General features: G+C 40.3%; 1 protein-coding gene across 1 annotated transcript; it reads right to left on the bottom strand.

Moving 5' to 3' along the window:
• Positions 1–3,707: 3,707 nt before the first annotated feature.
• LOC134401262 (uncharacterized) lies at positions 3,708–22,072 on the bottom strand. The gene is made up of 13 exons (XM_063130011.1): positions 21,905–22,072; positions 21,459–21,596; positions 20,361–20,478; positions 20,046–20,188; positions 16,457–16,624; positions 14,806–15,190; positions 12,059–12,258; positions 10,868–11,038; positions 9,078–9,215; positions 7,877–7,994; positions 7,573–7,715; positions 7,007–7,174; positions 3,708–5,063 (listed from the first exon to the last, which is right to left on the bottom strand). Exons 1-13 carry the CDS (start codon positions 22,070–22,072, stop codon positions 4,629–4,631), a joined length of 2,493 nt encoding a protein of 830 aa, XP_062986081.1. The 3' UTR covers positions 3,708–4,628.
• Positions 22,073–22,723: the final 651 nt, after the last annotated feature.

Below are 22,723 nucleotides of genomic sequence, written 5' to 3'. Positions count from 1 at the left end.
ATCCTTTTCAAGAGGCGCTCCACCCACCCAGCTGGCTTCCGGGATTTCCTCCCTCGCTCGCTCAGCTGCCCCGCAGGGACCTAATAGGAGACATGAATCATGTGCGTAGGAAGCGGATTGACAGCCTCAAGCCGCGCAAATTTGCTAACCACTTTCCTCGCCATTGAGCCTGCGCACAAAAGGGCGCCCATACCCAGGAAAAGAAAACGAAGCCGCTGCTGCCCTTTCCGCCAGCAGCAAGGCAGGCAGCGGTGTTTCCTTAGGCGAAAATGGGAGATTCCAAATTTTTCAGGAAGGGAAGATTTCCTTTCGAGGAAGCGTTAAGAACCTTCCTCGAAAGGTTCTCAAAGCCCTTGAGCCGGAAGGTGGGCTTTAAGAATACGCTTACGCCGTTGCCCTATTAATTCTTATTCATCAGAAGTAAGCCCCGCTAAGGTCAAGGAGACTTACTCTTAAGTAACCATGCGAAGTCAGCCAAGTCCTCACGGATGAGTAAAGGAATCTAAAGAAAGCGGTAATTCAACTATTCTTCATCGGACCAGACCAAACATGACAGTGGCAGCTTTGAATCCATTCTGTGTTTCAGTCAGAACCTGTCAGAGCCATCCAAGGTGCTGAAACTAATTTGGGGATAGGGTTCAGCGCCTTTGATAGCTTCTTTAGCGTTCTGACTGAAACCTAGAATGCATAGGTGTGCACAGCACACGTCATTAGGGTGTGCACCCAGGGATTTTTTTTTTTTGAAAAAGGCAAGCATTTATTGAATACTCAGTAAAAAGGACATTATTTTTATTCAGTCATTTATTAACTGAATACTGATGCCCTACTCTGCTTTTGGCTTGTCTGGCTGCCGGAGGGACATTGGAGGTGTGTGCGGGGTGGGTGGGGAATGAGGAGATGTTCCTCAAAGTCAAGCATTGCTGGGGCTTTGTGGAACACTGGACAGAGGAGGGCTGATGAGGCGATATTACCCCTCCCCCTGGCCTGTTTGAAGCACAGCACCTGGCAAAGAGGCTCCCAGCAGAGCAATTCCTTTTCGCTCCTGCTGCCGAGAGCAAAGGTGATCTCTCAGATGCAGTGTTTTTTTTGACATGGTGGCAAAACAGCTGGAGGACTGTTGCTGCTGTGTCTGGATCCCCACTCAATGGCCCCCTCAATTCAGCACTTATTGCTTGAGACATTAGGATGTAACTGGGCACACCCAGCACACACCTTGTGCATGCCTATGCTAGAATAGATTCACCGCCTCCACTGGTGGCAGTTTAAGTAACAATGAGCTAGGTGGACCAGCAGTCTGAACCAGCTTCCATTTCTGCTATGCTGTGGTATTACATCACTCTGCCACAGTGCTGGCTTCCTTAGAATACAAGCCTGGAATTAGCCTATCATTTTTATTAATCTCCCTCTTCCCTATTGAGAAATTAAAAAGGGTTTGACTGTTGCCTCTCATCATGTGTTGTCCTCACCATATTATGTAGTCTCAGCTCTTCTACAAGAGATTCCATCTTTCTCTCTTCTCCAGGGCTGAAGAGAAACATTCAGGCCAGACCAGGCTCAGTACTATAAAATGCTGCCTAAATCAGCCCTTTTTAACAGGTGGATGTGGTAGATGCCTTGAGTTCTTTTCATTTCAGGTGAATCTCCCACCAATTTTTCTCACAGCATCTGCAGCAATGATTGAGTAAAGGATCCTGGTCCCAAATTGACTTTCTTTCCTTGCCTAAAACATTGTATCCTGTTGTGGCAGGTATAGCCATGGTCAGGCATTGACCAACAAGCCCTGCAGGTTGGCCAGTGGAGGCTGGTGGCTCAGAAAATTCATTCTGAATTTAATTTGATTTAATTAATTTAATTTAATTAATTTAATTAAATTTAATTTTTTGTGAACCGCCCAGAGAGCTTCGGCTATTGGGCGGTATAGAAATGTAATAAATAAATAAATAAATAAATAAATAAATAAATAAAATAAATTAGAACTCTAAAGGAACTGTCCAAGATGCTAAACCCATTTGGGGTTAGGTTTCATCACTTTGAGTAGCTCCTTTAGAGTTCTGGCTGGTTCTGAGTGTAACCCAGAATAGAGTCCCAGCCCCACTGAAATATGAGCTGCCAGCCTCCGTTGGAGATGGCTCTAGGATGGCGCATGGACAGTACAGTAACACTCCCTCCAGCAGCAGCACAAGGTCGAGGGTCACCTCAGCCACCAGGACCGCCAGCCTTTGGCAGCTGTAGGGATGGAGTTGACTGGGCTGGATGACTTCCTATTTCCAGGTACAACTTCAGGAGTTAGGGCCAGAGTACTGGAAATGATGTGTGACAGTAGAGTGGGAAAATTTCAACCCTTGTAAGTAACATAGCCCCCCACCCTCTGTCACCAGTGTGAAGGTGAATATTCAGGAACCAGATAGTGAAATCATTTGAATCCATGGCCAGTATTAACACAGAGCTAGATCTAAATGGCTGAATAACAGGTTACTTATAAAAAATAATTGACTTTTAAGACTGAGATTAAAGCCTTCTTCAAGGGTTATATGTGGAGGATGATTCCGTATAGGGGAGAATCTCCTCTATCTTGAGAATGCTCTTCCTGCAATTCTGAACCCAGATTTTCCATGGTTCTCAATCATACAGCTTCCATGGATACAGGAGGTTCTCCCCTGCACAAAGCTGCCCTCCATGAGTACAGGATGACGAAAATGACAATGGAGGAAGATGCAAGTTAGCATGCTTTTTCCACTCTTTGCACATTGACGCGACTGGTTTTAGAATGCCTCAACTCAATTTTATTCAGAAACACTATCTGGATATGTAGTTATGGGGGAAAGGTTATCTTTAGTGTATATATGGGCATTTACATCAGCTTTGTAAATAAGCTCACAAAAATTTGGCCTTCAATTTTTTTTACTTGCCTGTTAAGAGACGGATGCCTCCCTGCCAGCATGGAAATGCAGACTGCTACCCTCTTTGTGAGCTTAGCAAGCGGCTCTTGTTTTATAACTTCTAGAAACCCAGGAAAAGGGCTAGAAACTTGAAGAATGGCAACACTAAAAATTCATATAACAATTTTAAAAGAAAAAGCACCCCCCAAATATCTCCAGAACACAAATAACTCCAGAGTCAAAACTAGGACAATTTGCCATTAACAGGAACCAGGAATAGGTATTGTCCCTGGTAATTAGACTGTGAGTGTATATATAGCATCTTTCATATCCTGTTTCTCTGTGAGAGTGTGGCCTGGTTCGCACTATTACTGTAGCCCACCATGGCAAGCTGTGGGGCCCACAGGCACCAGGTCGACAATCCAAGCCTCCCATCCTTCTGCCACAACTTCTTATGTGTGAACCTGGTGAAGTGGGGTTTCTGGCATGATTGACAAGCCACCCAGAAACCATGAGTTGTTATAGGGTTGTGGGTGGCTTGTTAACCACCCCAACAACCCACCCTCACAAGGTTTCCACATAACAGCAAGTTATGGGGCTCCCCCACCAAGCCCCAAATATTCAAACACCCTTGGTTAGGACTTTTTCAGAACTCATGCCTTAATTAGCACACCAGTAGTTTAAATATGCTGTTGGAAACCAAATGTATTAAGTGTGGAATTGATCACTAGTTTCAGTGACATAGGAGCTCTGTGATGATATAGACTTTTGTCATGAACCTGGTAGTTAATGAATCCAGCATCCACACACAAATAGAAAACATCACAATTTGTATAGGATTTTTTTTTAATTTTATGTTTTAATTCATGAATAGCTGCATCAAAATCCAATCACAGAGTTAAGCAAGGTAAATCCTCATTTGTAGAATTTTGAATATCTAGTTGTAGACTGCTATGAGTTAAACTGCTTGGTTACATATTTTGTCAAGTAAATAAATACATTAGAATCTACAACCTTCGATTCATACATACGGTTATCAAACACATTCTTCTCTGCAAGGCCAAAATCTGTGTAGAAGCGTAAAGCAACTATGTAATTCTTCCTAGTGCTAACAAGGCTTTTCTTTAAAATATATTCATTACTGTAATCACAAACAGGTTTTGCAGATTTTTTTAAAGTGCCAGCTTGAACACCAGAAACTAGTATCAAACAACCGTTTTTCTTATCAAATGCATATGAAAGTATATTACATTAGCTCCTTTGGTAGCAGCTCTTTTTGGGATTGGTTGCAACGTGTTAAATAAGAATATCCATAAAGTATCCTGGAAAGAGGAAGGCCACGAATGAAAGGCTCTCACAGCGGTCTTATCATTTAAAGCCAAGCCCCCTGAAAAATGAGCCCTGTCCTCAAATAGAGTGCATGCAAAAGATGAAATACATTCATTAAGTCCTGCTTTATTTTCCCCCATTTTGCTTATACTCCATGAGACAGTCTCTTGAACTGAATAAGGCACACAAAACATACATTTGCATCAATGTGCATTTAGGATATTAAAGAGGCCATCGTTGCCTAAATGGGCCACCTTGCAGTGATCCGCCTATGCAGAGCCACTAGTCAAATATTAATAGAGCTGTAAAAGGCTGCTGCAAAGAGAAGAATGGCAATGAAAGGCTATCCAATGTGACATGTGTAAGAATCTGATGAAGTAAATGCTTGATATATTTCCAGCAGGCTACAGTAAGGTGTGTTCATACTGTATCCATACAAACACACAACGTCTGTGGAGAACAAAATCTACCGTAGAAGAGGATACATCCCGTTATTCTGTGGCGAATAAAAAAGAGGAAGGGATGGTCAGCTGTGAATGGGTGAGGAATCCTAGCGCACCGGTTACTTACAACAGCCGCTGTAGCAGCAGCTGCCTCAGTACCCTCTTCATTGACCTCTACAAAGGATTTGTGAACAACTTCAGACAAGACTAAGTCGTTGTTGGGTGACATTCCTGAGAAGTCCGCCTTGCCTTCATCAAACGCATCAGTCATTCCCAAGCTCTTCAGAACAGGCTTCAGATCATATTTTTCCTCCAATTTAAATTTCGGTAGAGACAGTTCAACTTCAGTTGAATCCATCATCTCTGGGTTGATCCATTCAATGAGTTTCTCATAAGTCATTTCTCTCTCCAACTAAAATAAGATAAATATGAAACATTAAGAAAGAAAGAAAAATCCTGGCTGTAGTTGTAAATCTTGTAATTGTGGTTTATAAGCCCAAGGGATTCACATATACCCCATGAAGCTCATAAAACTAATTGGAATTGCCAAATCCTGGGGAGAAATAATAAAGGGACACTCAAAGGGATACTGGCCCTGAATATGGGGGCTCTATTTTTTAAATACTGTAGCTGAGAAGGTACACCAATGTTTTGACATTATGCTTTATCCCAAGGGATTCATTGTAAAGAAGTGAAATGTTGCACAAAGGGAAATTTCATGTACCTGGGAGGTAAAACACACATATGAAGCCCCTTTGACATCTACTCTCCAGGTGAAAAAGCAAAGGGAGCCCCTCTCATTCCCAGCTTATTTATTTATTTATTTATTTATTGCATTTATATCCCACCTTTTTTCCTCCAAGGAACCCAAGTTAGCAGACATAATCCTCCTCCTCCTCTCCTTTTCATCCTCACAACAACAGGTTGGTCTGAGAATCAGTGACTGGACCAAAGGCATCTAGTAGGTTTCCACGGCTGAGTGGTGAACTAGAATCTGGATCTCCCCAGAGCAACACTCTACCCACTACACCATACTGGCCTACTTTCAGGTTCTCTAATCTCACAGCTACCCAATTAATCTGCTCCCTAAAACACTTTTTTCCTGACTGAACTTCCCATTCCAAAAGGAAGAGGATTCTAATGATATCAATGTGTCATGCTTTGTCCACTTCCCCAGGGTTCTAGTCCTAGTTTCAAAGGTGAGTGGTTTGTCTCAAGTCACTCTCATCTTTAACATTCAATTGCAAGAATTTATTAAACTCATTTCCAAATATTCATAGTATTGAGATTTGCCTTTCTAGATCAGACTAGAAGATCCATAAGTTCTAGCAGTCTGTCTCCAACAGCAATCACATGCAAGTCCCCAGGAAGCTCATAAATATGAAAGGAAATACCAGATGCTGGGGAGAAATGACAACGGGAAAGCTCAGAGATATATAGCCCAAATTTGGAGGCTCTATTTTTAGATACTATAACTGGGATGGTAGCTCAGCAGCTATGGATTATTCTAATGTTCTGAGATAAGCAAAGAGAAGCCTATCCAGGCCCCTTAAAATCAAGGCAGTGAAGTGAGGGAAAGGGGCTGATTGTATCACTATCCATACTCACATGTACTGCAGAGGTAAGTGAGATATTATAAAAACTTTTTAATATACTGATAAGTTACACCATTTTCAAAAGTTCATGTGTACTTCCACTGTAAAGCTGTATATTATATCATTAAAAAAGCACAGACAAGTACTCAAAGATCATTTAGAAAACATTCAAAGAACGAGTTTCGACCCAAAAGAGGTCTTCTTCAGTGGTCACATGAACTATATATGTTCTTCACCCTAATGTTCTATAATGTTTTTCCAACCTAAGAAAACTAGTGGCTATTCCCATAACGGGTTCTTAGAGCGATATACCCATATCTCTCAGACACATATTGACTACCATTAATATATTTGAAGCAGGCACTGTATCTGTAATTCAGAGATTGGGAAACTGAAACATGGATCTGTTCAAAGGATTGCACTAAAGCCTTGATCTCTTCCATCTCTGTCCTGTCCTTACATGCACATGAGTTGATGGCAAAATACACCAAGAGCTAGGATTATTATTGGGATCCTTATCACCAACTATACAAATAATGGGACTATCATGTATCGGGGGAAGGGGAAAGAATAACTGGATTTCCTGGAGTTCTGTGAATTTACACCCTTTTCTGAAGTGCTGGTGGGGCTAACAAATATACTTACAGAAATGTAAGCAGCCACACTGAACACAGTGGGAGCTAGTTGCTATAGCAGTGCACAACTAGGGACAATTCCGTCTGGACAAGAATTTAGATTCCATTCAGTAACAACGCCTTACCTTTTCCAAGCCAGTGGAATCATCTCTGATTTCATCAGGAAGCAGAATGATCATGCTCAGCTCATTATCAACATACGGCATCTCAAGAATACGGGTCTGATAATCTGCTATGTAGGTCACCTTGAATTTAGCTTTCTGGAACATCATCTGCACCATTTTGGTTTCATTCTGAACGTGGGGAGGGGGAAGCAAAAGGGAGGCTGGATTATTTTTATTTATTTATTTAGAGTAATTTTTATCCTGCACCTCAGCCAGAAAGGCTCATGGAGCGGCTAACAATTGATCAGATCACTCAGGACTGCTCTTGTAAAACTACTAGAAGAGCATCCCAATATGATGCTAGCATGAAAAGAAGTTGACAACGCACTCATGCAAACATGTCCCATCTTTGTTTTTGCCCTACTTCAATTTTTTTTGGAGTTTCTGATGTCCGCTCTGCCTTTCAGTTACTGTTAATCTGTAAATCATCTTGAGCAGTCATTGAGTGAGGGGGTGATTCAGAAATAGATTAAGTAATCAAACTAGGAAAGTGTGAGTTGATTTGTAGAACATTTTTCACCTCTTACCTTGGAAACTTTGAATGGTTTTTCCGTTGTGAGATCTTTGCGGAACCGTTTTGCCCAATTTCCCTTAAAATATATAGCATTCACCAAGACCAGCCTTGTAAGACCATTAACAATTCCTGGGGCAAGCAGATTTTGGATTTTACCTTTAAGAGGGATTATAAACTGTGTTAATAGGTAGATGTTGTGCTGTCTCTCTCTCGCACACACATATTACTGTACAATTAAATATTCATAGGATTCCACTTTCCTTTCTAAAGTAAGCAAAAATGACGAGAGATAGCAGAGAAGTTCAAGATATACTCACCTGCTGTTTGTTCTTCTACCCAGGCATTAATATGTTTTCTGGAATTTTCTGATGCTTTACCGAAGTTAAGTTTCTCTAGACCTGCATGGTAGAATTTCTGACTGGAGTCTATAAATGGCTTAAGAAAATGGTGACTTTTTAGTAGACGAAGTCATACAAGATTCTGTATAATATCAAAACTATGCTTTCATTTAAATTTTAACCCAGAGAAAGGGGAGGGGATTAATTTCATTATTCAGACATCTACATGCAATTCAGGAAACTGACTTATTACATTAATAAATCAGATAAAACGCAAAACTTAATGTCTAAATTTGGGTAAGTATTAAGCCGGCAGGCAATTATTTTTGCACAGAACATAGTATCTCAAATGTATAAGATTTATCTTGCTAAATCAGAAGAGTCATCTGCAAAGCTATCCAATCAGCAGCTCCTCACAATTAAGTTTCTTCCAGTTTTGGAAGCCTCTATTGTACTTATATCTCATTCACTTTTTTTGAAAAGCAACACATATTCTGGCATAAGCTGCTCTTCAGCTTTACAAACGTTACTTGGGCAGACAATAAAACTTACAGTGACCCTGTTCAGAAGGCACGCTAAGCCACAGCAGTTAAGCATTTTGAGCTAAACATTATGGCTTAACATGTCATGGGTTCCATTCTTAACCATGGTGGCTACATAACCACGGTTTAAACATGCTCACTAACTGTTTAGTGCAAAAGGGTTAGCAGGTTCACCATGGATTATTGTGTTGTCTGAACAGGCCCAATGAGTGTGCAATGCAAGTGTCAGCAGGTTCCGCGTGTGATGCTTTTGCTGACATCCACATGGGAGGAAATAGGCATAGTTCACTGGTAGAGACAGCAGATTAATTTGTCATGGCCCAGACTATGTAGCAAACGTGTGAAAAATCATCATCACCATGTTTTTCATCCAGAATATAGAAAAACGGCATGTGGCTGCCACTTATACCAATATAGTTTGATACCAGTATAGTTTTGATTATATTTAATTTGAAGCAAGTGGAAACTGTGAGATATTATGAACTGCAATGGAGGGGTAAGATTAATGAAAGTACAGAAGGATTACTGTAATTGCTGAGCTGTCACTCTCATCGGGGAAAGAACATAACCCCACTATTTATTTATTTGAGACTATTTGCATGTAATTCTCCAACATCTATGTAAACAGTAAAACTTACTGCAAGAAAATCATACGATGTTTCTCCAAAGAGCCTGTTGGCTAGCTTAAGCAAGTACTTGGTTCCTGGTTTGTTGATTTCAGAAATAAGTTTCTCATATCCCTGGTGAATCTCTTCACAGGCAGTCAAAGATAGTGCCTACAGGGTGATATATGATTAATATCAGTTACAGTTTAGACCCAGTTCAAATGTTTATCGAAGGACTGTAGGATGAAAAATACTGAATGCCAGCAAGCAAGGCAGTGAAATATATAAATAGCCATTGCAGTGTCAGGGAAGCCTTTTCTGCTTTAATTAAATTTGGAGCTTGCTGTTCCAATAATAAAATAATATAACTTCCCAATAACTGTTGTTAGGTAGAAGAGGTAAATCACATCCCTTGGTTCCTATTCTGGATGTCACAAGACAGAAAGATCTGGTTAGAAAGAAAACTACTTCTTGAAATTGATTATTTACAAAAACATCCCAAATGAAACAAATGCCTGTTTGCTTCTGCTATTTTCAAGTTTTAAAAGATTCTTGGCAAGTGCAGAACACAGGGGGGGAATTATTACAGTATAGTCTTCTCTCTAAATTAGCTTGAGGAGCATCCCAAAATCTTGGGAAAGGTATATATCCAGTGAATATGAAGAGCTGCATAATAAGGTGTGCAGTACATCAAACAGAGGTGATATCCCTCTGTTTGATACAGACATTAAATAGAGGTGTAGTACCAAATGCAGATAGTCATTTTTTAAGGGAGTTGAATATCTTTCTTTCCCTTTGTGTCAGACAAGACAAGAAGAGTGGCAATTATGTTTCACATTAGTATATTCTGGAGAGAGTGAGTGAGTGCTTGTAGATGTTTTCCCTTTCAGCAGGCCCTTCCCACAAAGCTTCCAACCACCATTATGAAAAATATGATTTCAATTAAATTTCTGTGTTTTTGTTGGTATGTGGAAATGCCACTCAATGCAATGTTAAGCAGTGTAGACTTTTTTTAAAAAATCTTTCTTCATAAAAATAGTAATGTACAATACACAAAAAATGCAAGTGATTCCAAATCGTGTATTTTCCATGTCAGGCCTGGCTTGACTTTACGCTAACCTGCTGTCCCAAATGTTGCCTAGCTGTCCTCAAGTGGTTTACTACAAATTCAATGGGACATACTTCTTCGGGTCAATCTAGATGAGGCACCACTTGCACAGCTAGCAATTGGGCAATGGCTTTTCAAAAGTAAATAGCAGGAGGCCTGATCTGGATCGGTTACCAGCACCTCCAATCACCTTGGGAAAAAAAAGTTCTGTTTGACATAAATGTAGGGTGACCATATGAAAAAGAGGACAAGGCTCCGGTATCTTTAACAGTTGCATAGAAAAAGGAATTTCAGCAGGTGTCATTTGTATGCATGCAGCACCTGGTGAAATTCCCTCTTCATCACAACAGCTAAAGCTGCAGGAACTATACTAGAAGGACCAGATACAAAAGAGGGCAGGGGTGCTGCAGCTTTAACTGTTGTGATGAAGAGGGAATTTCACCAGGTGCTACATGCATACAAATGACTCTTCAATTAGGCCGCCTGTGCCCACTATTTACTCTTGAAAAGTAAACCATTCATATAATTACTAATTGCATTGAATGAGGTCTCATCTAGTTTGGATCTTAGGAAGCGTGCTAAGGCCTTAAGTGCATGCTAAGTCCTATAATTGCAAGATGTTCTGTTATAAAGAAAAAGAAGCTCCTTTATGCAAGACTCCCAATTCAGAGCCAAAGTCAATTTTTTTTCTGAATAGCATTTATCTAGATAATACCTTTGACATCTGGTCTGCTGTGCTACCTTTTGCACCCAAAAGGACCATCGCCAGAGAAGAAGTAATACTCAAAGGAGAAAAAAATGTGTTCGCTGTACGATCATTTTCAGTTATCCCCTTGAAAAGGTTGATGGCAAAGGCAGTGTTTGCTATATTGAGGCCGTCCATGTTTCAGAACCTATGGAATAAGCACAAGTCATACAGTAATCAGGGAGGTCAACCCTTAAGTAACTTTTGCAAAGACCCTTAAACAATTCTTTCAAATCCCACATGTGTGTCATAATAGCAGATCAACCTACATTTCCCATGTTCAAATGATAATGTTTTCATACTACATTTCTTTAAAGACAATGGCTATGCTTGTATATCACAATAATCCAGAATTCTAAAGAATTCTGGCATATTGTGAATGAGCCAGTGTGCTAGCGTACACTACTAAAGTCTATGGTTGAGGGCAGCTGAATCATGGAATGATGAAGGTGTCAGTTGAGGGTAGGGAGTGAAGAAGAAAATGGTGTGCTTAGACTCCTAAAAGCTTATGGTGCCCTACAGAAGGGGATTAGAGCTGGGTAAACAGGAGAGAGGAGAAAGAAATGGATGGCACATTTTTAAAAAAGCTGTATAGGGAAACATATGAGGTGGTAGAAGGGCATCTTTTTCCTTTCCCACTCTCTAGAAACCTGACCTCAGCTCCATAAACACAAAAGTCTTGTTCTGGGTTGGCCAGAACCCTATACAGGAGCATTCCTAGTTAGGGCTGATGTAGGTTTAAGTTTAATAAAAATTATTTTTTTAAAAAAAGTAGGACTAAGGCCACAGCTAGACCTAAGGTTTATCCTGGGATCATCCAGGGTTCGCCCTTGCCTGAGCACGGATCTCCTGTGTGTCACCTAGATGAACAGGTTTGACCCCTGGACGATCCAGGGATAAACCTTAGGTCTTTTTTTTAAATAATTTTATTAAACTTAAACCTACATCAATACAATAACAAAAAAACATAATACATAAGGCCTTAGTCCTACTAAAAAAACACGCGCACTCGTTTCACGGTTTCCCCCCAGCAAGTAGAAGAGGGCCAAGAGGAGCAAAAGTGTGAACACGCATACCCTCCCCAACATCACAACCGCCCCCGCCGCCCCCCCCCTTTCCTTCAAAGGCAACTTCCGGAGCAAAGCACAAGCAAGGCTATACCAGGAGGAAGAGACGAGAGAAATGGCTGCTACGCAGAAGTCGCTCGCTGTTAAAGCTCTGGCCGTCGGGCGGAGAGAGGCACTGGAAAGGTCGCAACGAAGGCAGGAAGGAAAGCAAGCGGTGCTTTTCAAGAGGCGCTCCACCCACCCAGCTGGCTTCCGGGATTTCCTCCCTCGCTCGCTCAGCTGTCCTGCAGGGACCTAATAGAAAATGGGAGATTCCAAATTTTTCAGGAAGGGAAGATTTCCTTTCGAGGAAGCGTTAAGAACCTTCCTCGAAAGGTTCTCAAAGCCCTTGAGCCGGAAGGTGGGTTTTAAGAATACGCTTATGCCGTTGCCCTATTAATGCTTATTCATCAGAAGTAAGCCCCGCTAAGGTCAAGGAGACCTACTCTTAAGTAACCATGCGAAGTCAGCCAAGTCCTCACGGAGGGGTAAAGGAATCTAAAGAAAGCGGTAATGCAGCCCAAGCGGCAGTAGACGGCGCCCGCCATGTAATTCAACTATTCTTCATCGGACCAGACCAAACATGACAGTGGTAGCTGTGAATCCATTCTGTGTTTCAGTCAGAACCTGTCAGAGCCATCCAAGGTGCTGAAACTAATTTGGGGATAGGGTTCAGCGCCTTTGATAGCTTCTTTTGCGTTCTGACTGAAACCTAGAATGCATAGGTGTGCACAGCACACGTCGTTAGGGTGTGCACCCAGGGATTTTTTTTTAAAAAAGGCAAGCATTTATTGAATACTCAGTAAAAAGGACATTATTTTTATTCAGTCATTTATTAACTGAATACTGATGCCCTGCTCTGCTTTTGGCTTGTCTGGCTGCCGGAGGGACATTGGAGGTGTGTGCGGGGTGGGTGGGGAATGAGGAGATGTTCCTCAAAGTCAAGCATTGCAGGGGCTTTGTGGAACACTGGACAGAGGAGGGCTGATGAGGCGATATTAGGGTCATATAATGAAGCACAACACCTGGCAAATATTTCAGGTCAAATGCCTGTGGTGAAATATACACACACACACTATACATACTTTTTTTAGCTTTGTTATTTTATAGATCAAAGCATGATAAACTGGAGAATACTAAAATCTAATTTCAGGGTGGGCAAAAAGCCAGAGGTCTTCTGTTGACACAACTGAGTATGCTCCATCATCCACATCCATTCAAACTGCATATTCTATTGTCTTTTGTCAAAAGTTACTGTTGCCAACTGGACAGGAGGCAAGATACCTTGCACAGAGATCAAAGTTATTCAGTCCCCTTTAACTTTAGTTTATTGAATCATAGAGTGTGTGGGAGACTTTGTAAGCCCTTTGTCCAACCCCTGCTTGATGCAAGACATCTAGAACCAGGGAATTGCCACCAGATGGCTGTCTGGCCTCTACTTGAAGAAGGGTTAACTGAGATAAATGTGCTAGCTGCGCCTCCCTCCATTGCCGATTTTCATTGCATATAAGTAGAAGTTCTCACTGTGATTTCAGGCACAATCCTATGTGTGTTTACACAGAAATAATCCCTACAAGTCCCAGCATCCACCAGGCAGCCTAGCTGGCTGAGTTATGAAAGAACAGTGTGAGCCAGTTTGGAGTATTGTTAGCAACTGTAGCATAGTCAGCACCTCAACCTGAATAAATCAGCAAGTGCCACGCCTAGAAGGACTTTCCAAGAACTCATGCGTTAATTAGCACACCAATGGTTTAAACATGCTGTTGGCAATCCAATGTATTAAGTGTGGAATTGATCACTGGTTTCAGTGATGTAAGAGCTGTGTGATTATGGGCTCCATCCGACGAGCGTTTTATTGCATGCTCATTACTGGGCACTCATGGATTTTTTGCAGGTCTCTCACATGACGTTGTCTGCCTCCCCTGTGCCCTCCACCCCTTCTGGCCTTCCTTGCACCACAAGAAAAACCTCAGAAAGTCTGAAATATTTTAAAAATGAAGTTGCTGCTCTCTGTGTGCAGGAGAAGCAGCGTGATTAGAACGCCCGACTGAATGGGCCTTGTGCTCATTGTTTACTTCATGTTTTGAAACAGGAAGTAACTGAGCAATGAAACCAGAAGCAACGCTAGGGAGTATGTTTTCCCACGTGTGATGGAATTCGATATCTCATCATGAACCTGCTTGTTAATCATCCAGCATCAGCTGCACCACAATTAGAAAACAGCACAATTCATATAGAGCAATTTAAATTTTAATCCATGAAGAGCTGCATCAAAATCCATACAGTTAAGTGAGGTAAATCTCATTTGTAGAATTTTTGAATATTTAGCTGTAGGCAGCTAACAGGAAAACTTGGTTACATATTTTGTGAAATAAGTAAACAAATTAGAATCCCCAACCTTAGATTCATACTTATGATTTTCAAATACATTCTTCTTCACAAAGCCAAAATCTGTGTATATGTATAAAGAAAGCATGTAATCTTTTCTAGTGCTGAAAAGACCTGAACAAGGCTATTATTATTTTTTTACATTTGTTACTGTTATCACAAATAGATTCTGCAGGATTTATGTGCCAGCTTCAACACCAGAAACTGGTACTAAACAATTGCTTTGTTTATCAAATACATATAAAAGTATATTGTATTAGCTCCTTTGATAGAAGCTCTTTTGAAGGGTTTTCAATGTGATAGTATTCATAAGAATCTGATGAGAAAGTAAAAGCTTGATATATTGCCAGCAGGCTACAGTAAGATGTATTCATACTTTACAGACACACAACCTTTAGGGAGAACAAAACCTACCATAGAAAAGGATGCTTCTCATTTTATTGTGCCGTATAAAAAAGAGGAAAGGATGGTCAGCTGTGAATTGCAACACAGTCTTAACAGACCGTGATGTCCTAATAGACCCAGTAGCAGCAGCTGCCTCAGTGCCCTCTTCATTGACCTCTACAAAGGATTTGTGAACAACTTCAGACAGGACTAAGTTATTGTTGGGTGATATTCTTGAGAAGTCTGCCTTGCCTTCATCAAAAGCCTCAGCCATTCCCATGCTGCTCAGAACAGGCTTCAAGTCATATTTCCCCTCCAATTTAAATTTCGGTAGAGACAGCTCAATTTCAGTTCTGCGTATCATCTCTTGATTGGTCCAGTCAGTGAGTTTCTCATAAGACATTTCTCCCTCTAGCTAAAACAAAATAAATATGAAGTATTAAGAAAGAAGGAAATCCTGGTTTTATCTATACATCTTGGCACTGTGGCTTATCCAAAGGCATTAACAGTGTCACATTTCTATCCCATGGAACTTATAAATATTTGTTTATTTATTTATTGCACTTATATACCACTCCCATAGCCTCTGGGCAGTTTACAGAAATTCTAAAATTAAGATTAAAACAAGTATACAAAATTTAAAATTTCTAAAACATAGAACATACACACATAAAGCGTTAAAAACTGTTAAAAAAACTAAAACGTGGGTAATTAAGATGTGCCGCCATATGCCTGGGCAAAGAGGAAAGTCTTAACCTGGCGGCGGAAAGATAGCAGCGTTGGCGCCTGGCGAGCCTCGTCAGGGAGATCATTCCATAGCCTGGGGGACACCACCAAAAAAGCTCTGTCCCTCGTTGCCACACTCTGAGCCTCTCTCGGAGTAGGCACCCAGGGGATGTTGAGCATATGATAGGAATTGCCAGATACCCAGGAGGAATAATATGGGGAAAGCTCAAGTATATATTGTCCCTGAATACAGAGGCTCTACAGTATTTTTAGAATGAATCACCAAGGTTGCAAAGGTAGATCAACAGCTATGAATTTGTTTAATCTTTCTTTCAACCTAAGAAAACTAATGTCTCTCCTGATATCCAAGCGTGCAAGGAAAGAGGGTGCTCAGAGTGATATATTGTGTTTTTTAAATTGTTGGTTGTTTTATTATGCTTGTCATGGTTTTAATTTTTGTGAACCGCCCAGAGAGTTTCGGCTATTGGGCGGTATAAAAATGAAATGAAATGAAATGAAATAAATATACCCATGTCATTCAGACACATATTGTCTACCATTTATCTATTTGGTGCAGGCAATTGGGAAACTGGAACATGTGCAACTATGGATCTGTTCAAACGATTGCATGGAAGACCTGAAAACTTTACCTTGGTCTATCCTCATATACACATGAGTCAATGGCAAAATACAGTATACCCAGAGGTAGAAATAGTACTGGCTACCTTATCACCCACTGCCCTTACACATAGGCAAAAATAATGTGAGTGTAACGAATTAGGGAGGAGAAAGATATAACTGCACTTCCTGTATTTCTGTGCCCTACTGAAGATGGTCAGAAAACTAGTGGGCCTAACACTATGTTTAGAGAAATGTAAGTAGCCACACTAAACAGGGTGGAAACTAACTGTTCCAGTGACAGGGATTTAGATTCCAGTCAGTAACAATGCCTCACCTTTTCCAGGCCAGTGGAATCATCTTCAATTTCATCAGGAAGCAGAATGATCATGCTCAGCTCGTTGTCAACATAAGGAACCTCAAGAATTTTGGTACGATATTCCTCTATGTAGGTCATGTTGTATGTAGCTTTCTGAAACATCATCTGCACCATTTTGCTTTCTTTCTACAAGGGGGGCAGGGAAGAAACCAAAGCAGGGCCTAGATCAACTACAAAAAGAGCCTCCCACTATGATTCCAGAATGAAAAGCAGTTGGAAATGTACTCATGCATATGTGTCTTGTTCTCTTATGTGTTCCATTTCCATTTTTGCTCTACTTCATTTTTTTTGGAGTTTATGATCTCTGCTCTGCCTTTCAGTTACTGTTAAGCTGTAACTTAACAATTAGTGACTGAAGGGGTGATTCAGAAATATATTAAGCAATTAAACCAAACTTCAAATTTATTGGGCGTTTCAAACAACATGCTAAGCCATGGTTAGGCCACTAACCCTTTTGCACCAAATGGTTAGTGGGCATGTTTAAACCATGTTTACGTAGCCACCATGGTTAAGAATGGTTCAAACAACATGCTAAATCATGGCTCACATGACACACTAACCCATAATGTTTAGCTCAAAATGCTTATCCCACCCTGACTTAGCCTGTTGTCTGAACAGGGTCACCCTGCCCAAATACCTCTCTTTGCAAGTGGTGGGATGTTAATTTCTCAGTGGGATTTAGTCACTTTTGAATGTTAGTGTTGGGTTTAGGAAAGAGACAGTTTCTTTTTAGAGGAGTGCATCGAGTAGATTTTTTTGACACAATAGTTGGTCACGAGATGCTTTATATTTGTGCTTAGGATTGACAAATGGCAAGCCTGTCCCTTTAACAACAACTCCCTCAAATCAGTGTTTCATGGTATGGTGATCAACATTGTCACCTGCTAATATTTGTAGATCAAATTGCTGTTAAAGTTACTAGAGTTGACAAAAAGTTGGCAACCTTATTTGCAATCATGCGATGGCACTTTTATGACACAAGGCTTATGCCTTGTTTTACACCTACCTTTAATTATAATTCACCCAGAAAGCCTAAAATGGGTACTGCCACAGCTATAGTGGTTAGCAATTCCATTTACTCCAAGCATGAGTGATATTATCAGTTCAACATGATGACGATATGTCGTCTCAGCCAAGTCATTTACAGCAAATGGGAATTTTCCTTCAGCTGTGAGGGATATTTTGTAGAGAGTACAGCAGAGGAACAAATTAATAAATCTTTGTTCCTTGGTGTGATGTTTTAATGCTGATGACTGTGTTTATTAAGTTTAAAGTATTAAAGTTTGCAGAGTTAAGAGATGTATTTACAGTATAGGAGTTGAAGATTGGTATGTGTGGGTAATAAAAGAGTAAATGAATGCTTTTAACTTTTAACCTGAACATACTGCTTGTTAAATAAACATTATTTGCATTAAGCCTGGTGTAGAAATTGAAGTGCCTGGGAAGGGGTACTAGTGAGATCATATGGTGGCAGCAGAAGAGAGAAAGTTGGAGATTAGGCACTGATCTGTGCTGCTGTGGAGCTTGAACAGAAGAGGCGCGCCACAGAGACAGTATTACTGTATTTCATCGATTCTAAGATGCACTTTTTTCCCTAAATAAACAGCTCTAAAAATGGAGTGCGTCTTAGAATCGATGGCGTCTTAGAATCGAAGCAATATGGTAAGAGGAAAAGAGGAAGCTCCTGCAGCAGCCTCGAGCCATGCGAGCGAGGAGGAGCTGGGAGGGTAAGCGCCTGGTTTTTTGTTAGTCAAATTTATTCGTTAGTCCCATCGATTTCCATGGGACTTACTCGCGTGTCGTCGTCCCCTGGTGCACAGACAAGTAAAGAGCGGGACTGGAGAGTTAAGTGTTTTAGCCCCTTAATCGCGTCTTCTCCTCTCTCTCCCTCCCCGAAAATATTGTTTACTCTTTGTTTCAACGCCCCCCCTTCTTCCCACGCAAACGGTGGTTTCTTCTCTCAGAGGGAAAAAAGAAAAGGACACAACCATTAGAAGAAAGCGCGGAGGGGGGGGGGAGGAGGTTGGCTGGGCGGTGAGGGAAGTATTTCTTCGATTCTAAGATGCCCTTTTTTCCCAAATAAACATCTCTAAAAATGGGGTGTATCTTAGAATCGATGGCGTCTTAGAATCGAAGAAATACGGTAGTGTCTTTAGCCCTGACTTGTTCACCTGAGCTGGGTACTGGGGAGGTCACTAGAGTGGTAAGGTGATCTAAAAGTAAACCCAGTATAAAGTAGATGTTACTGCTGTGGTAGCTGGTGAGATCCAGAGGAGCCAGGGCCACGAGTAAGCGTCACACATGCATACTGCTGCAGTCCTGCTGTACCTCCCCACCTCCAATGCCTGTTATTAGTACTTCTTTTTTAAAAAGCTGAATTTATTATTTATTTATTGCATACTGCCCAATAACCGAAGCTCTGAGCAGTTCACATGACTGCCAAAGACTGGATTTGGCCCTGAAAACATCTAGTTTGGCCCTGAAAACAAGTAAATATTCAAAACTCTAGAGTATATTTGAAAGTGAAGCAAGATTAATCCTTGACTGAAGAATTATATCAGTTTACTGCAATCATTTTTATTTTATTTTTGAAATCTTTAATGAAGACCCTTGCATTCATTTATCTTGCTTCTTTGGAGTTACTGGTGACGTCTGCCTATATCCGTCCATGCTCTATCAATTATTAATTAGCAACTCATAAGGCCATTTTCTGCACCAACACCCCCTTCACATTGTTTGCTCAAATGTTAGATTTATAAAAGTATAATTTAAAAACAAAACAAAAACAAGGCTGGAATATAAATAAGTACACAACTCTTTCTGTACATTGACTGTTTCTTTTGAACAATAACAAATGTGACATTGCGAACAAACAGAATTTCTCTGTGTAAGTTGATGGGCATGCACTATGTAATTCTTAGATCCCAAGCTAAGTAAATGAAAATAAAAGATATAAAGCTTCTTTACATGAGCAATTTATTGCATGCTCATGATTGGCTACTCATGGAATTTGTGGGTCTACATGATGTTGTGAACGATCAGGTCATCTCCTGCGGTATCCTTTACAAATTCCGCCAGGAAAAAAATCACTTTTAAAGTGGAAATAGCTGGGAAAAAGTGGGATCCTCTGCCACTAGATGGCGATGTCTCAGTAGAAGTGAATGGGGGGAGTGTTTTATTAAAACCACTTGGTCACCCTCCCTCCATGTAATGCAGCCCGTAACAATTGTGCCAAAAGCAGGAAGCACAAACATTTCAGGTAAGCAATGCGATTTCCCCTTAATGTAGAGATGCCCAGAGATTTAGATCATTTATAGTTTAGTGACAAAATGAGTACATTATGCATATTTGGTTTGAAAATCAGATGTGAGAATTTGGAGCAAAGGCTTGTTGCAGGAAGAAAGAATGTCACTAGCATATGGAGAGAAGTGACATAGAAATGCATGGCCTAGGAATTTCTTCTTTCAAATTTATCTTCTGCACTTGTAATAAATATTTGCATGTTAAACATGATTTGAAAATCAAGACTAGTAATTTCATCTCATACCTTGGTAACTTTGAATGGCTTTTCCATTGTGCGAGTTTTGAGGAACTGATTTGCCCAGTTTCCCTTGAAATAGATGGCATTCACCAAGACCAACTTTGTAAAAGCATTAATTATTCCTGGGTTGAGCAGATTTTGGATTTTACCTTTAGGAGGAATTAAAGAGCTGCTGTAATAGGTAGATATTTTTTCACACATAGTAATGTAGTACTTAACATTCATAGGACCCCACTTGCTAGTTTTACTTCCTTAACAAAAAAAGAAGAAGAAAAAGAAAAAGAAGAAGGGGCAGACAGCACAAATCCAAGAATTACTCACCTACTGTTTGTTCTTCTACCCAAGCATTGATGTGTTTTCTGGAATCTTCTGATGTTTTACTAAAGTTAAGTTTCTCTAGACCTGTATGGTAGAATTTCTGACTGAAGTCTGTAAATGGCTTAAGAAAATTGAGATGTTTCAGTTTTGGACCAGAGAAAGAGAAGGGAGGTACCCAAAGATCTGGGGAATTTATTACTCCAAATTCCCCTAAAGAAATACAAATTACATAGCATATTTGATACAATCCATGAAGTTGACCTATGGGATTAGTATATCAGCTAACCTAGAAAGTTCATGTCTAAGCCAATGTATCTTCTTCTGTTCAAGAATATACATGTCAATTATTATGTCAATTTGTTAGACCTCTGTGTACGAGAGTAGATCCCTATCAGGATTTGCACCTGTAGCATTCCTGTTAAATGCAGGCAGACCTTGGATTCTACTGTAATATTTCCCATCCACATTTCCCATTGGAGGAAATATATAAGCAGTAGCAGTGTCCAGTTTTGGCAACCCTTTGGCAAGTGTTGGCTGGCAAGCAGTTATTTTCATACAACACAATATATAACAAGTGCAAGAGTGATTTTGTTAAATAAGAAGGACCACATCACTGCAATCTTCTTATACAAACCTACTCAGAAAAAAGCCCTACAGACTTACTCCCAAGTAAGCAAGTATAAAATTGCTGCCAGTCTAATTTTTTGTCCTGGGAAGATCACAGACATAGCATGAGGATGACACAAATCTTTATAAAGGTCTGAATCCAAATAATTTGGAACAAGAGGAGAAATATTTGTTAGTCCTGTTCTGTGAATTCTTGTTTAAAATGGGGAAAGATTTCTTGCAACCTTTCTTACAACTCAGGGTGCATTACAGTATAGGAAACATTGAATAAGGAAAATACGGGGTGTGGTGTGCAGAAACTGCAGTGAACCATGCAGGTAAAAAAGCCTTGGGAGTGAATTTGTATACACAAGGGTTTGTACAAACTCCTTTGGATTAGGGCTATTCTCTCATACAATGCTCTTTCACAAAATTGGATGCAGCCTCCGGCTAGTGGAAGGACACCTTTAGATCCATGTATATAGTATGACTTACTTCAAGAAAATCATATGACATTTCTCCAAAAAGCCTGTTGGCTAGTCTAAGCAAGTACTTGGTGCCTGGTTTGTTGATTTCAGAAATAAGTTTCTCATATTCCTTGTGAATCTCTTCACCTTCAGCCAAAGAGAGTACCTATAGAATGATACATGGTTAATAACATTTTTTTACATTGTATTCAAATGTGAATACTAACATTTATCAAACAACTCTTTTAAAAAACACCCTGTAGGATTAAATATATTGCCTCAGCAAGCAAGGCAGTGAAATGTATAGAATAAACAGCCAGTACAACGTCAGGGAGCCCCCCCCCTTTTTTTTAACTTACTGGAGATCTCCAGTTTAGAGCGGACCTGTAGGCTTTTTTCTTAATGGTATTTATATCAGGGATGGGCATATAGCATTTATATGGGTATATTCATATAAAAATTATATAGATATACCTTCGACATTTGCACTGCCGTGTGGCCTTTTGCACCCAAAGAGATCATCGACAGAGCAGAAGAAATACTCAAAGGAGAAAAAAATACATTCTTCTTATGATCATTAGCACTTAGCTTCTTGAAAAGGTTGAGGGTAAAGGCAGAGATTGCTGTAGAGAGGCTATCCATGTTTCAGAACCTATAGAATAATCACAGATAAAACAATCATCCAGCAGGACAACTCTCAGGTAATTTTTCCAAAGATAGATTTAAACGTTTGTTTTAAAATCCCATATGTCTGTTATAATAACATATCAACCCATATTTCCCTATGTTCAAATGAAAATGTTTTCATGCTCTTCACACCCACCATTTTCTGGTGGGGAAAAGGCCCTCCGAGGAAGAAAGCCCAATCAGATGCTACATGTTTTAAAAAGGCAATCCACACATCTCAATAAACCAGGGCTATAATTAATGAACCAGAATGCTGGTATATGTTGCTCCATCACTCCTGTTTGGCTTCTCCTGGAAATGGGAGCAGCTAAAAAAAACATGGGCCTTCTGTTCTGTGGTTAATCATGACATATGATCAAGAACTCTGGATTGTCTCAGCCCAGACAAAACAGAATCATAAGTCATTGTTTGTCCTTGGCTTATCTCTCTTGTCTGTAGAGAGACAAACCAGAGATCTGTCTGCATGCCACACTAAAGAAGGTCTGTCGTTTGTTTAGCTGCTCCCCTTGCTCCAGTGTCACAATTTCATCTTATTGGGACGTGCAGATGAACCCAGTGATTAGCATACAATAATTCATAAAAACATATATAAAAATAATAATGCAC

This window comes from Elgaria multicarinata, chromosome 7 (assembly GCF_023053635.1).
Source record: "Elgaria multicarinata webbii isolate HBS135686 ecotype San Diego chromosome 7, rElgMul1.1.pri, whole genome shotgun sequence".
NCBI lineage: Eukaryota > Metazoa > Chordata > Lepidosauria > Squamata > Anguidae > Elgaria > Elgaria multicarinata.
The sequence above is the reverse complement of the archived record's forward strand: the minus strand, read 5'-3'. Positions and strand labels throughout refer to the sequence as shown.

Coding starts and splice junctions, on each gene's coding strand:
- LOC134401262 (XM_063130011.1), bottom strand. CDS start 22,072: ATGGATAGCCTCTCTACAGCAATCTCTGCCTTTACCCTCAACCTTTTC. Junction 11,039..12,058: donor TCTCTCGTCTCTTCCTCCTG/GTATAGCCTTGC, acceptor CATAGGTTCTGA/AACATGGACGGCCTCAATAT. Junction 5,064..7,006: donor ATTCCACTGGCTTGGAAAAG/GTAAGGCGTTGT, acceptor ATCTTATTTTAG/TTGGAGAGAGAAATGACTTA.